Source organism: Diabrotica virgifera, chromosome 1 (assembly GCF_917563875.1).
Source record: "Diabrotica virgifera virgifera chromosome 1, PGI_DIABVI_V3a".
NCBI lineage: Eukaryota > Metazoa > Arthropoda > Insecta > Coleoptera > Chrysomelidae > Diabrotica > Diabrotica virgifera.
Window position 1 is genome coordinate 180,104,989 of NC_065443.1, and position 13,950 is coordinate 180,118,938.

Below are 13,950 nucleotides of genomic sequence, written 5' to 3' on the forward strand. Positions count from 1 at the left end.
GAATTGGAATACCCCGTAAATCTTATAATTTTCCGAGTTTGGGCCTCTATATCTTGAAAATCCTTCATACGATTGAGTTGTGCCCATGAGAACTTTTTATCAGGATGCTTCAAAGAGTATTTTCCCAAAATATGAACGAAATCCACTGGGACCTATTTTCCATAAGGTTTGTGCGGGGTCCTTTGATTATAATTGTTAAAAGAGCTAATTAGCATTGATTGTCTGACTTCTATTTCAAAGGAGTTTGTTTGAATATCAAGATACTTATTGATCCAAGTTAATACGCGAGTTATGGCTGATTTGGTTGTTGATTTTTCTCTCTTTAATTGATCCATTTTAATTTAGACAAAATATAACGATAATGACAGGAAAGTTCACTCAAAAAGTTTATTGCACTGCAATAATGTGAAATTATACAAAAATTGTTGTGTAATAGGTAACTAAAGAGAGATTTATCAGTGCGATATATGCGAAAATATGATATATAATTGAAATACCAGTAAATAAAAATAAATAAAGCAAGTGTAAAAAATAATTATGAGTGTAAAAGAGAAAAAATATTAATAAAAATTGAGCGAATAATATGTGAGTACAGCAAACAATAAACACGATATAATATTAATAAAAATTGAGCAAATAAAAATGCGAGCGCATACAAAACTGTTAATAATAATAATAGTTCGTAAGTTACCTTGAGTAAAACTTGTGAATATGAGCACTTCCGATGAAAAGAAAGATGCCTCTGGTTGTCTGCCTCCTGGGGGTGGTAGCAGCTATAGAGTTGTATTTGATGACAGCTTCTTACTGCCTATGCCAGGGGTACCATGAATTCTTGAGAGAAGACTCGGGATTCAGCTCTCCTGTGTCTGTGTGTATCCCACCAGGGGTACCAAAATTATGTGCGAATCTTGTATTAATCTCCACACATAAGAATGAGTCGATTATTCTGCTACTGAGAAACTGCTACCATCATCATTCTCTTTGCCTTATCCATATGCGGGGTCGGCTTCATTTCTCCACACAATTCTATTTTGAGTCATATCAATGTTAATCCCCTTTACCAACATGTCCTGCCTTATCGTCTCCCCCCAGGTCTTCCTCTCCTACTCCTTCCAGGAATCTGCACTTCAGCCATTCTTCGTATTGGGTGATTAACGTCTCGACGTTGAACATGACCAAACCATCTTAACCTATGCTCTCTCATTTTGGCATCAATTGGTGCCACACCTAGACTTCCCCTACTCATTTCTAATTTTATCCTTCTTTGTCACTCCACTCATCCATCTAAGCGTTCTCATTTCCGCCACATGCATTCGTTGTTCCTCTTTCTTTTTCACTGCCCAACATTCAGTTCCGTACATCATAGCCGGTCTTATGGCTGTTTTATAGAATTTTCCCTTCAGCTTCATTGGAATTTTTCTGTCACACAACACACCACTCGCTTCTTTCCACTTCATCCATCCAGCAATAATTCTACTGCATGCATCTCCATCTATTTCTCCATTACTCTTTAATACCGATCCTAGGTACTTAAAACTATTGCTTTTCAAAATCATTTCACCATCCAAAGATACCATTTTATTTGTAGTAACTTCATCTTTAAATGAACATTCCAAATACTCTGTTTTTGTCCTACTAAGTCACTAAGTTTTAAACCTTTTTCCTCCAGAGCTTGTCTCCACTGTTCCCGTTTTTGTTCTAAGTCTCTTTCACTATTTCCTATTAACACTACATCATCAGCATACATTAGGCACCATGGAATGCTACCCTGTAGTTTCGCTGTTATCTGGTCCAAAACTGATGAGAATAAATAAGGACTAAGCACCGAGCCTTGGTGCAATCCTACTTTCACCTGAAATTTATCAGTCTCTCCCACACCTGTCCTAACACTAGTCGTTACTCCCTCATACATATCTCTCACAATCTTTACATATTCGCCAGGGACTCCTTTCTTACTGAGTGCCCACCACAGAATCTCTCGAGGAACTCTATCATATGCTTTCTCAAGATAAATGAATACCGTATGAGCGTTGGTCTCTTTATTCCTGTATTTTTCCATCAGTTGCCTGCCAATGAAAATTGCATTTGTTGTTGATCTACCCTTCTTCTTCAAGTGCCGTCTCCTAATCGGAGGTTGGATATCATCATCACTATCTTTACTCTATCCACCGCTGCTCTAAAGAGTTCTATAGAACTGCATCTAAACCAGTCCCTTAAATTCTTTAACCATGACACTCTCCTTCTTCCTATACTCCTTCCGCCTCTTATCTTTCCCTGTATTATCAGTCTTAGCATTTCATATCGCGGTCCCCTCATTACGTGTCCCAGATATTGTAACTTTCTTATTTTTATTGTGTTTATTATTTCGCATTCTTTACCCATTTCTCGCAGTACTTCCGTGTTCGTTTTCCTCTGTGTCCATGCTATTCTAAGCATTCTTCTGTAACACCACATTTCAAATGACTGTAGTTTATTTATGTGTTCTTGCTTTAATGTCCAGCTTTCAAGTCCATATTGTAGTATCGAGAACACGTAGCATCTCAAAGCTCTTGCTCTCAGTTCTAAGCTAAGGTCTTTGTTGCAGATAACTGTTTTCATTTTTACAAACGCATTTCTTGCTATTTCTATCTTGGTCCTTATTTCTGTTGTTTGATCATTTTTCTCTGAAATCCAGGTTCCTAGGTATTTGTATTTATCAACCCTTTCTATCGGTACATTTCCCAAATATATGCTTGTTTGTATGTTTGTTTTCTTAGTTATTCTCATGTATTTGGTCTTTTTTATATTCATTTTTAGTCCATATTCCTTACAGAAATTGTTTGTTTTGTTCAGTAGTAGTTGGAGTTGTTCAGCAGAGCTTGCTATAATCACGGTGTCATCTGCATATCTTATGTTGTTAATAGATCTTCCGTTAATTATTATTCCTTCACTTTGAGATAGCAATGCTTCTTCAAAAATGGCTTCACTATATGCATTAAAGAGTAATGGAGACATAATACATCCCTGCCGAACTCCTCTCCTGATTTCAATTTCTGGACTGGGTTCGTTATCTATTACAATTTGTGCTCTTTGATTCCAGTAAAGGTTTGTTATTATTCGTAAGTCCCTTTTGTCTATGTTTTTTGTCTTTAGAATTTGGACTAATTTTTCATGTCTTACTTTGTCAAAAGCCTTCTCAAAATCAACGTAACAAACATGCACATCCACATTCATGTCCATGCATCTTTGAGCTAACACATTAAAAGCAAATAACGCCTCTCTGGTTCCTAGTCCGTTTCTGAACCCAAACTGACTATCATTTATTCCTTCTTCTAGTTTTTTGTTTATACGACCATGTATTATTTTCATAAATGATCTACCCTGCATAAAGCCAAATTGATTATGGGATATTTCGGTTTCTTCACGTATCCGTCTATCAATTACTCTCTCCCATATTTTCATGGTGTGGCTAAGTAGTTTTATAGCCCTGTAGTTTATACATTGTTGTATGTCTCCCTTGTTTTGTACACAGGTACTAATATACTGCTTCTCCATTCGTCTGGCATTTGTCCAACTTCCATAATTCTATTAAATAGACCTGCTAGCCAATTTATTCCTGTCTCTCCCAATGCTCTCCATACTTCCCCAGGAATATCATCTGGTCCGACTGCTTTTCTTTTCTTTATTTTTTGAAGCGCTTGAGCTACTCGGAAACTGCTACCAATACCAAATTAAAGCACCAGATGCAAACTAAATTTTATTTTTCATTTATAAATCGAGAATGTTTAATATTACACTAATTTACCGTTTAACTTATTTAACTTAATTAAATCGCACTAGAAAATAGAGACTGTCTTTTTAATATAAAAATGCGTAAGAGTGAAAAAATGTGAAATGTGTGTTTTCTGCTTGGCGATTGAGATGAGAGTATATTTAATTCTCCTTATTTTATGCCGATTTACGGAAAAGGCGAGCGTGACCTAATTTCAATTTACTGAATGGGACATGTGTAGATGTTAACTCATTTGTTTCTACCAAAAGGAAATTATTGTTCATGGTTTTGATGTTGAATATGGTACTTAAAATGGATTTTATATTTCTATGAATCAATAAGAGGTTTTAACTAATTATGTTTTATTATAATAGTTTCCGTTGGTTGTGTGTAACCGAGATTTTGTATATGTTACGGACAACGACGCAAATCCGTACAACGTTATTGGCCGGCCAATAACGACAATGGCCGGTTGAATTGGTCATTGTCGACAATGGCCGGATATTAACGTTATTGTCCATAGTAACTGGACATTGATGATAATTTTAAATTCTTGATAACATTTCTATCATTGCCCGGCCAATGTCGACAATGCCCGTTGTTAATCGGTCAATGTTGAAATTTTGACTAAAAGATAGGTTATGTGTAGGGTTACTATTGTTTACTTCATGTGTGTATATTGTGTATTGTTTTCGTGCTGAAATTACTCGTAAATTTATTTAATAAGTTATTTAATAAGTGTTATCATGGATATCAACGATGAGCGCACTCGTTTTAATAATTATATAAAGGCAATAGTCAAGTCAAAACGTGATGACAATAAATCATTTTTAAACTGTGACGAATACAATAGCCGAATAAGTGAAATTAAAGAAGCGAAAAATATTTTGAGAACATCGGGTGCTAAAAAAACAACAAAGCACTATATAATGGTTTTTAAATATGATGTAATTACAATAAGTGGTAAAGAGCGACTGATTATGCCAGTTGACGAAAACACCCAGTCTAAAGTATTATATTATGCTACAACTGGATATTATAAAAATACTATTATTTCCTTGTTTGTATTTATGAATATGTTTCCCATATTATGATAAATAAAGACGTTTTATTTGTTTTTAATAACTACTTATATTTCTGCAACTACGTTCAGATATATCTTAGTATCTCCTTTTAACCTTTAACTACCCGCGCATCAAGTTATAACATAACTACACGCGTGGCGTACTTTGTACGCCACAAGAAAATACACTTAAAAACAGCGGATTTGTTTAATTTTTTTTTTGAAAAAATACACTTAGTTGTTTGTAATAAACCTTATTCGGCATCAGTGAATACTTGGAGTTCCTTTTCAGTAAGCCAATTGGGATTTATAACTGGAATCATGGAATAACTGGATTCCATGATAAATAAAATTACTAATAAAAATTTTTTTTAAATGTGATTTTTTACAGGAGAAAAAGTATTGTTTACAAAGAAAAATATATTTTTTGCCATAATGACTAAAAAACAATTAAAATATGTACTTATATTACGACTTATAGTAATATAATCCTGGGGTATATTGTCCACCACCGGAAACAACAAATAATAAAATGTAAATTACGATCTTTCCAGAACGCCGATTATAACGAAACTAAAATCAAATTGTAAAGCATATTCCAGTGATAGGTTAGAAAAATAAGCAAGGTCAAAAATTAAATTTTTAAATATATTTCCAGTAGACTTCTTATATCTGGCGTACAAAGTACGCCAGCGCGTGTAGTTAAAGGTTAATAAACACTTATTGACTCACACCGATTATCTTCTGAGGTATCGATTTATCAACATTGGCCATTTGCTTCTGGCCACTGTCGTTATTGGCCGGTTATTGATGAAAAATCTAATTTTACGTTAAGCTTTTACAAGATTCGAAAATAGCTAAGGTTATTGTCGTTAATGGCCGGGCATTGTCGTTAATAACCAAGGAAAATAGACATTCACGACAATGCCCGGCCATTAACGTCAATGTCCAATTTACATCATTGACCGTAACATATACATTCGGTAGAATTTAAGTATACAGGGGAAAACAGAAGTATGTTGATATTTCAACATATTGTATACAGTATAAACAATGCATATACACATAGACGTACGTTTCACTTTATGTTTTGACTTAATTTGTTTGAAAATGAATCGTGACGCATGGGCAAAGATAAAATGGAACAACGATACCCTTCTTTTTCCCGCGTTTATCAGTACATTCTTTGAGAATTTTTAATTCCAAAGGAGTACTCAAAATCCACAAAAAGTGGTTTTGGCAGTAAGCCGACGATATAATATACCAAAAAAATCATAATTTAAAAATAAAAATGGACCTGTTTTGGGATTTATTTTCAGAATCGCCATTCACGAAAAAATTAATTTATTAATGTTTTTTTTTAATACAAAATATTGCTCTTTAATACAGTCTATGAAACAGGAGAAATGCCAAATGATTGACCGACTTCTACTTTCCATCCCTAAGAAAACAACGTTAAAGAATGTAAATACCATAGAACAATAAGTTTAATGAACCATACACTGAAATTATTTTTAAAAATTATACACAAGTGCTGTTTGAACATGATGGAATGGAATAAAGATGTATAGGTCAGCTTTATAGATTACTGAAAAGGCGTTTGACAGAGTCAGACACGACCAATGAAGATTTTGAAACAAAAGCAAATAGACAATATTCGATAGCAAGATATACGAATAATAGAAAACTTATGTGGTAACCAGGTATAGCTCATAAAAATAGATAACACACAATCGAAGAACATCAAAATTAAAAGAGGCGTACGGCAAAATTACATTCTCTCTCCATTACTATTTAACTTATATTCGGAAGTATTATGCCGGAGGTACGAGACAACTAAACACCTGGGGTTGTAGTAAATGAAATCCCTATTAACTTGCGGCATGCAGATAACCCCGTATGAATGGCAGAGAATATAGAAGATTTGAAGAGAATAGTCTAAAAATTTATATGGCAAGTTATACATTATGGCTTAAATATGAATCATTATGAATGGAAAGTTTTCGAGATGTGATTTTACAGAAGAATTCTAGAGAATATCAGAGTCACGAATGAAAAAGTCTTGCGAAGCTTCCAAACGAACCACAACTGAATAATGAAATAAAGATACGAAAACTACAATTACGCCAGTCAATGGGAGCAAGAATAGGATATTACCTCCGAATTCTATCCTACTGCATGGATTTTAATGAAGTTTTAAGAATAGCCTGAAAATATCTCCTTATTTAAAGTCTACCCTATGCCGATGTGTGCTTTTATCTTGGGGGTGGTTCCCACCCCTTCTGAGGGGTGGAAAATTTTTTGGTTAAAATTATCACGGAATTCGCTAGAGAACCTAATTCTAAGCAAAAACTGATCCATATATTTTTTTGAAAACTCAATACTTTTTGAGTTATTCGTGGTTGAAAATTGGCCACTTTCATTGAAACATAATACCTCTTCGAAGGTTTTTTGCGAATACCTTAAAAACTATGCATCTAACTAAAAAAATTATATTCAACATTTTTGTAAGTTATAAAAAAAACAAAGAGACACTTGCCTCCATAACTCTTCTAGTTATAATACAAAAAGAGATATGGTAGATGAAAATCGTTTGTTTTTTGGTACATTCTCAAATTGGTGTATTCAACTTGAAATAACAGAGAAACGGTCCATTTTACGTGTATAATGCTACCAATACCTTGTGTAGTGCTTGAAAAGACCTTTAAAATAAGCTATTAAAGGTCCATTACATTAAAACTAAGCGAGATATGCTGCAAACTAAATTGATAACTAATGTGTTTTAAGAAAAAAATGAGAAGTAATTTTAACCCCCATCCACCAAAAACATGTAAATGCATCGTGTTCCTTCTACATTACCTTTTATTATAGTGTTATTTCTATGTTCAGAAAGTTGGACGGGTTTAAAAAGAATGGTTTTGAAAAAAAAAAAAGATCAAAGTATAGAGAGCATTTTTAAATGTTCTTAAAAATCTCCATGTAACTTGAAAATGATAAGAGATATAGTAATGACAAATAAAATGGAAATTTTTATCTGAAAAAACCCTATATTTTTGTGTGGTATCTTTTTTCGTATCTCGTTATCATTTTCGAGTTGCATGGAGAAAAAGGAAGATTTTTAAGATAAATTAAAAATGCGCTCTATAATTTGATATTATTTATTTCAAAAACTATTCATTTTAAACCAGTCTAACTTTTTGAACATATAAATACCACTATAATAAAAAGTATTGTAGAAGGAAAACGATGTATTTAAATTCTAATGGATGAGGGGTTAAATATACTTCTCATTTCTTCTTAAAATACATTAGTCATCAACTTTTTTGCAGAATATCTCGCTTAGTTTGAATTTAATCGACATTTAGTATTGCTCATTTTAAAGGTCTTTTCAAGCACTACAAAAGTTATTATTATCATTATATACCTAAAATCGACCGTTTCTCTGTGATTTCAAGTTGAATACACCGATTTAAGCATGCACCAAAAAAACAAACTCCCTTTACTTACCATATCCCTCTTTCTATTTTAACTAGAAGATTTATGAAGGAACGAATCTCTTTGTTTTTTTATTACCTACAGAAATATTTTATATAGTTTTTTTGTTAGATGCATAGTTTTTAAGTTATTCACAAAAATCCGTCCGAAAAAGTGCCATTTTTCAATGAAAATGGCCAATTTTCAACCACGAATAACTCAAAAAGTATTGAGTTTTCAAAAAATAATTATAGAACAGTTTTTGCTTAAAATTAGGTTCTTTAGCATCTTCCGTGACTATTTTAACCAAAACATTTTTCACTCCCAAGAAGGGGTGGGAACCACCCCCAAGATAAAAGCGTACATCGGCATAGGATAGACTTTGTTTCATGAGCTATTCCCTACTTACTGTGAAAATATCGAGTAAATCGATGTAGTAGGATGAAATTCGGAGCTAAATACCCTAACTGCCCTAAATACCTTGGCCACGTGATGAGGAACAAAATACCAGCTTCTGAAGACTATGATGCAGGGAACGATTTTAGGAAAGCGTAGCATTGGAAGGCGACGACTGTCATGGCTGCGCAATGTGGTTGGTTTAACTTTTCATCTAAACAGCTTTTTCAAGCAGCAATAAACAAAGTTCAAATAATCATGATTATCGCCAACCTTCTAAAGAGACGGCAGCTTAAGAAGAACTTAAGCTGCAGACTCTGTAGTAGTGACTGCGACGCATTAGTTCGCAGGCGGCAAACCCTTTTTGGAGACAACCAAGAGACTCCAAAGACATACGGTACCAATGTACCAGGTTTCAGAATTCTAGAATGGAGTTCATGAATAGGGCTATTTATCGCTTCTCATTTGTTTAGGGCACTTGTCTTATTTCATATATATTAATGTATCTAAATCATCTGTCTCTGGTATGTATAATTGGTATATACCAATAACGTATGACGTAGATATATTAATATTAAGCCGGCCACTCACGGTACTACGGTGTCGTTCGACAAGATCATCGATGATATCAATTCTGCAGTACTGCAGCGGACAGGCCAGAGTCTCTACGATTCAATTGTACGATTTTGTTGGATGTACGGTCACACACGATCCAAATTTTTGCTAATTAGTTGAATTCGATAAAATTAGTCGAATTCGACGACGCCGCAGTACCATGAGTGGCTATTTACAATAAGCTGAGTGGAGATTTACAATAAGCTAATGAGATGCAGTACAACAGGTTTATAACAGATAGCTTCCGCAGAAAAAAAATATGGGCAAAGATATGTTGATAATACACATATAGAACGACATAAAGAATATACGAAAATAAATAATAACAAAGTCAGTAAGGATAAAAATATTGTTACTAGATTGTAAAAACAGCACAAATAAAAAGTGGTGTTAAAATATAAATACAATCTACTAAAAGCGTTAAAAGACGTTAATCGATATGAAAATGAGATTTCAACTCCAGTAATGCATTATGTAGCATTTTAAAAACAATAAAAACTGGCAATATGACTTGTAAAATAAGTATATTATGTTGATATATTATAATACTTACTCTAGTTTTGGGAACAATATTCAGATTCAACTTTTGATCAACAAGTGAGGCTGCAGCTTCTGACAAATACCCTTGATTTGGTATCAAACAGGATCTTCCAAAACAACATGGACAACATAACTTATGCGTCCATTTGGTCCATTTTGGATTCAACCTGCCATAAGGTTCCTCGTCCTTTGGTTTAAATACGCTGATTGTTTTCTAAAAATAAATGGTTCGTAGATATAAACAAAATAGAAAAATACACCACCTGATGGACACAGATGATAAAAAGTAATCAACCTGCATCAATCATAAGACCAATATTAAAGAACTCTCCAATATACACTGCGGTGCAAAAAAATAGATCCACTAAAAATTTGGTAATTTTTGATGTTTCGAATTTCCTAAACCTGTTGTCCGATTTAAGTGATTTTTTACCACGTTATAGCCTTATGCATTGACAATATTTCTGTAATAGTATTGTTGCTAGACAGTCAAACTATCATTGTATACTGGGTGTACGAATCAAACTGTGTTTTTTTCTCAAGGTTCGCATCACCCTGTGGACTATTCTGGCATTTATAAAAATAAAATACTGAAAATAAAACCCATTTATATAGCCTCAGGTTTTCTTAACATTTTGTCTTTCGATTCATTCGCTTATGTTGAATAATAAAAAAGTTAAGTACTTTAACAACTGGCCACGTTCGTCATCAGTACAGGGTGTTTCTAAAATATTTGCTTAAAACTTTAAGGGTTATTGTAGGCTACATGAGAAAATAATGACAATTTGCTTTATAATCATTCGTCCGCAAACGCTTAGTTTCCGAGATACGGGATGTTCAGTTTTTTTACGAACTGATGATTTACTTATTGCTTTAAAACCAGTTGAGGTTGTGTATATATTTGGGGCACATTATACTACCCGCCATTTGGCACTTGATTTTGGTGGTACATTTCCTTAATATGGTACGCCACTGAGTTCAAAATTAATCACTTAAATCTTTTTTTACCTTTTTATTTCACTAATTACCATAAATAAACTAATAGACCAGGGCATTTAGCACAAAATAAATAAATTTTTAAATACAGCACCTAGAGACTTGCAGTTTTTTGCATTATGTTCGGAATGACGTCAGGAAAAAAGTCTACTATTCAAAAATGGGTGGAAATGCATAATTGCACTGTAAAGTGCATAAAATGCATCCAAAATTGCATAAATATAAAAATAAAGTCAAAATCAGTATACTAAGGAACAAAACTTATTACTTTAGGGTTTTTTTGGGTCACTGAATACGATTACGCCATCAGAACTGGTCCCCGGAGCACCTGGTGTTCAAGGTCAGTGCAAGAGACGCCATCTTCTGGAGTTTCGATGGTTTTCGGCATTAAATCGATGCAAACGGATTACTCACGGGTTTTTGGGGTCACTAAGTACTGATATGCCATCAGAATTGACCTCCGGAGTACCTGATGCCCAGGGTCGCTACTAAGGCACGTCATCTTCTGGAGTTTCGAGGGATTTCGGCACTAAATTAATGCAACTGGACTATTCGGGGGGATTTTAAGGTGGTTAAACACGAATATGCCATCAGAACAGACCTCTGGATCACCTGGTGCCCAAGGTCATTGCAATGGACGTCATCATCTGGACTTTTGAGGGCTTTCGGTATTAAATTGGTGCAAACGGAATACTCGGGCGGTTTTTGAGGTCGCCAAACACGAATATGTCATCAGAATTGACCACCGGATTACCTGGTGCCAAGGTCACTGCAAGGGACGTCATCTTTTGGAGTTTCGAGTGCTTTCGGTATTAAATTGATGCAAACGGATTACTTATGGGTTTTTGGGGTCGCTAAACCCGAATATGCCATCAGAATTGAATTCCTAAATATCTGGTGCTCAGGATCGCTACTAAGGCACGTAATCTTCTGGAGTTTCGAGTGTTTTCGGCATTAAATTGATGTAAACGGATTACTCACGGGTTTTTTGGGGTCGGTAAACACGAATATGCAATCAGAACTAAACTCTGGAGTACCTGGTGCCCAGGGTCGCTACTAGGGCACGTCATCTGGGGTTTCAAGGGTTTTCGGCATTTCATTGATGCAAATGGATTACTGGAGGGTTTTTGAGGTCGCTAAACACGAATATGCCATCAGAAACGACACCCTGTGCACCTGCGCCCAAGGTAACTGCAAGAGACGCCATCTTCTGAAGTTTTGAGGAATTTCGGTATTAAATTGATGAAAATGGATTACTCGGGGGTTTTTAAAGTCGTTAAACATGAACATGCGATCAAAACAGACCATCGTAGCACCTGATGTCCGCGGTCACTGCAAGGGGCATCATCCTCTGGGCGAGGTTTTTCGGCACTATATTGACGCAAACCGATTACTTATGGGTTTTTGGGGTTGCTGAATACGAATATGCCATCAGAACAGACACCGGACAAGCTGGTGCTTAGGGCACGCCATCTTCTGGAGTTTCGAAAATTTTCGGTACTAAATTGATTCAAACGGATTACTCATGGCTTTTTGGGGTTGCTGAATACGAATACGTCGTTAGAACACACACTTTAGCACCTGGTGCCTAAGGCACGTTATCTTCTGAGGTTTCATGAGTTTTCGGTACCAAATTCATGCAAACACATTACTTTTGAGTTTTTGGGATTGTTGAACACGAGTATGACTTAGATGAAGGAGTCTGAAGTACCTAGTGATTACGATGATCAATAATAACGCCAACGCATAACAACATTGTGCTATTAGAATACAGTAAATCGATCTGGGAAATATATAAATTTATAGTATTATATTATATTATATTTTATTTAGTATAAATTTTATATATACATAAGTAAGACAATTGAATGGCACAGTGATGTCCCTTGCAGTGACTATGGTCACCAGGTGCTCCGTGGGTCTGTTCTAATGTCCTATTCGTGTTTGGTGACCTCAAAAACCCCCGATTAATGCATTTGCATCCATTTTATGCCAAAAACCCTCGAAACTCCAGAAGATGACGTGCCTTAGTAGCGATTCTGGGCAACAGGTGCTCCAGAATTAAATTCTGATGACATATATTCGTGATTAGAGACCCCAAAAACCCGCAAGTAATTGGTTTGAATCAATTTAATACCGAAAGCCCTCGAAACTCCAAAAGATGACGTCCCTTGCAGTGACCTTGGGCACCAGGTAATCCGGTGGTATGTTCTGATGGCACATTCGTGTTTAACGACTCAAAAATCCCCGAGTAAACCACTTTCATCAATTTAATGCTGAAATCTCTCAAACTCCAGAAGAGGACGCCCCTTGCAGTGAGCTTGAGCTTCAAGTGTACATGGAGTCGGTTTTGATAGCATATTCGTGTTTAGCGACCTCAAAAACCCGTAAGTAATTCGTTTGCATCAATTTGATACCGAAAGCCCTCGAAACTCCAGGAGATGACGTCCCTTACAGTGGCCTTGGGCCACTGTAAGATCCTAAGGTCTGTTCTGATGGCATATTCGTGTTTACCCACCTCAAAAACCCCCCGAGTAGTCCAGCTACATCAATTTAGTGCCGAAATACCTCGAAACTCCAGAAGATGAAGTGCCTTTGTAACGATTCTGGGCACCAGGTACTCCGGAGGTCCATTCTGATGACATATTCGTGACTAGCGACCGCAAAAACCTGCAAGTAATCCGTCTGCAGCAATTTAATACTGAAAACCCCCGAACTCCAGAAGATGACGCCCATTGCATCAACCTTGGGCACCAGGTAATCCGGTGGTCCGTTCTGATGGCATATACGTGTTTAACGACTCAAAAATCCCCGAGTAATCCATTTTCATCAATTTAATGCCGAAATCTCTCAAACTCCAGAAGAGGACGCCCCTTGTAGTGAGCTTGAGCTTCAGGTACACAGGGAGTCGGTTTTGATGGCATATTCGTGTTTAGCCACCTCAAAAACCCGTAAGTAATTCGCTTGCATCAATTTGTTACCGAAAGCCCTCGAAACTCCAGAAGATGACGTCCCTTACAGTGGCCTTGCGCCACTGTAAGATCCTAAGGTCTGTCCTGATGGCATCTTTGTGTTTAACCACCTCAAAAACCCTTAAGTAGTCCAGCTACATCAA

At 35.7% G+C, this 13,950-nt stretch overlaps 1 protein-coding gene across 2 annotated transcripts in view; it reads right to left on the reverse strand.

Annotated features, from left to right (window-relative positions):
• Positions 1-13,950, reverse strand: part of LOC126878913 (phosphatidylinositol 4-kinase type 2-alpha) — a 598,768-nt gene that overhangs the window by 510,346 nt on the left and 74,472 nt on the right. Inside the window, exon 3 of one of the 2 annotated variants that reach the window (XM_050641802.1) lies at positions 9,853-10,053. The exons of the other annotated variant lie outside the window; for it this stretch is intronic. Coding sequence (XP_050497759.1) covers positions 9,853-10,053 — 201 coding nt within the window. The remainder of the gene's footprint in view (positions 1-9,852; positions 10,054-13,950) is intronic. 2 annotated transcript variants of the gene reach the window in all.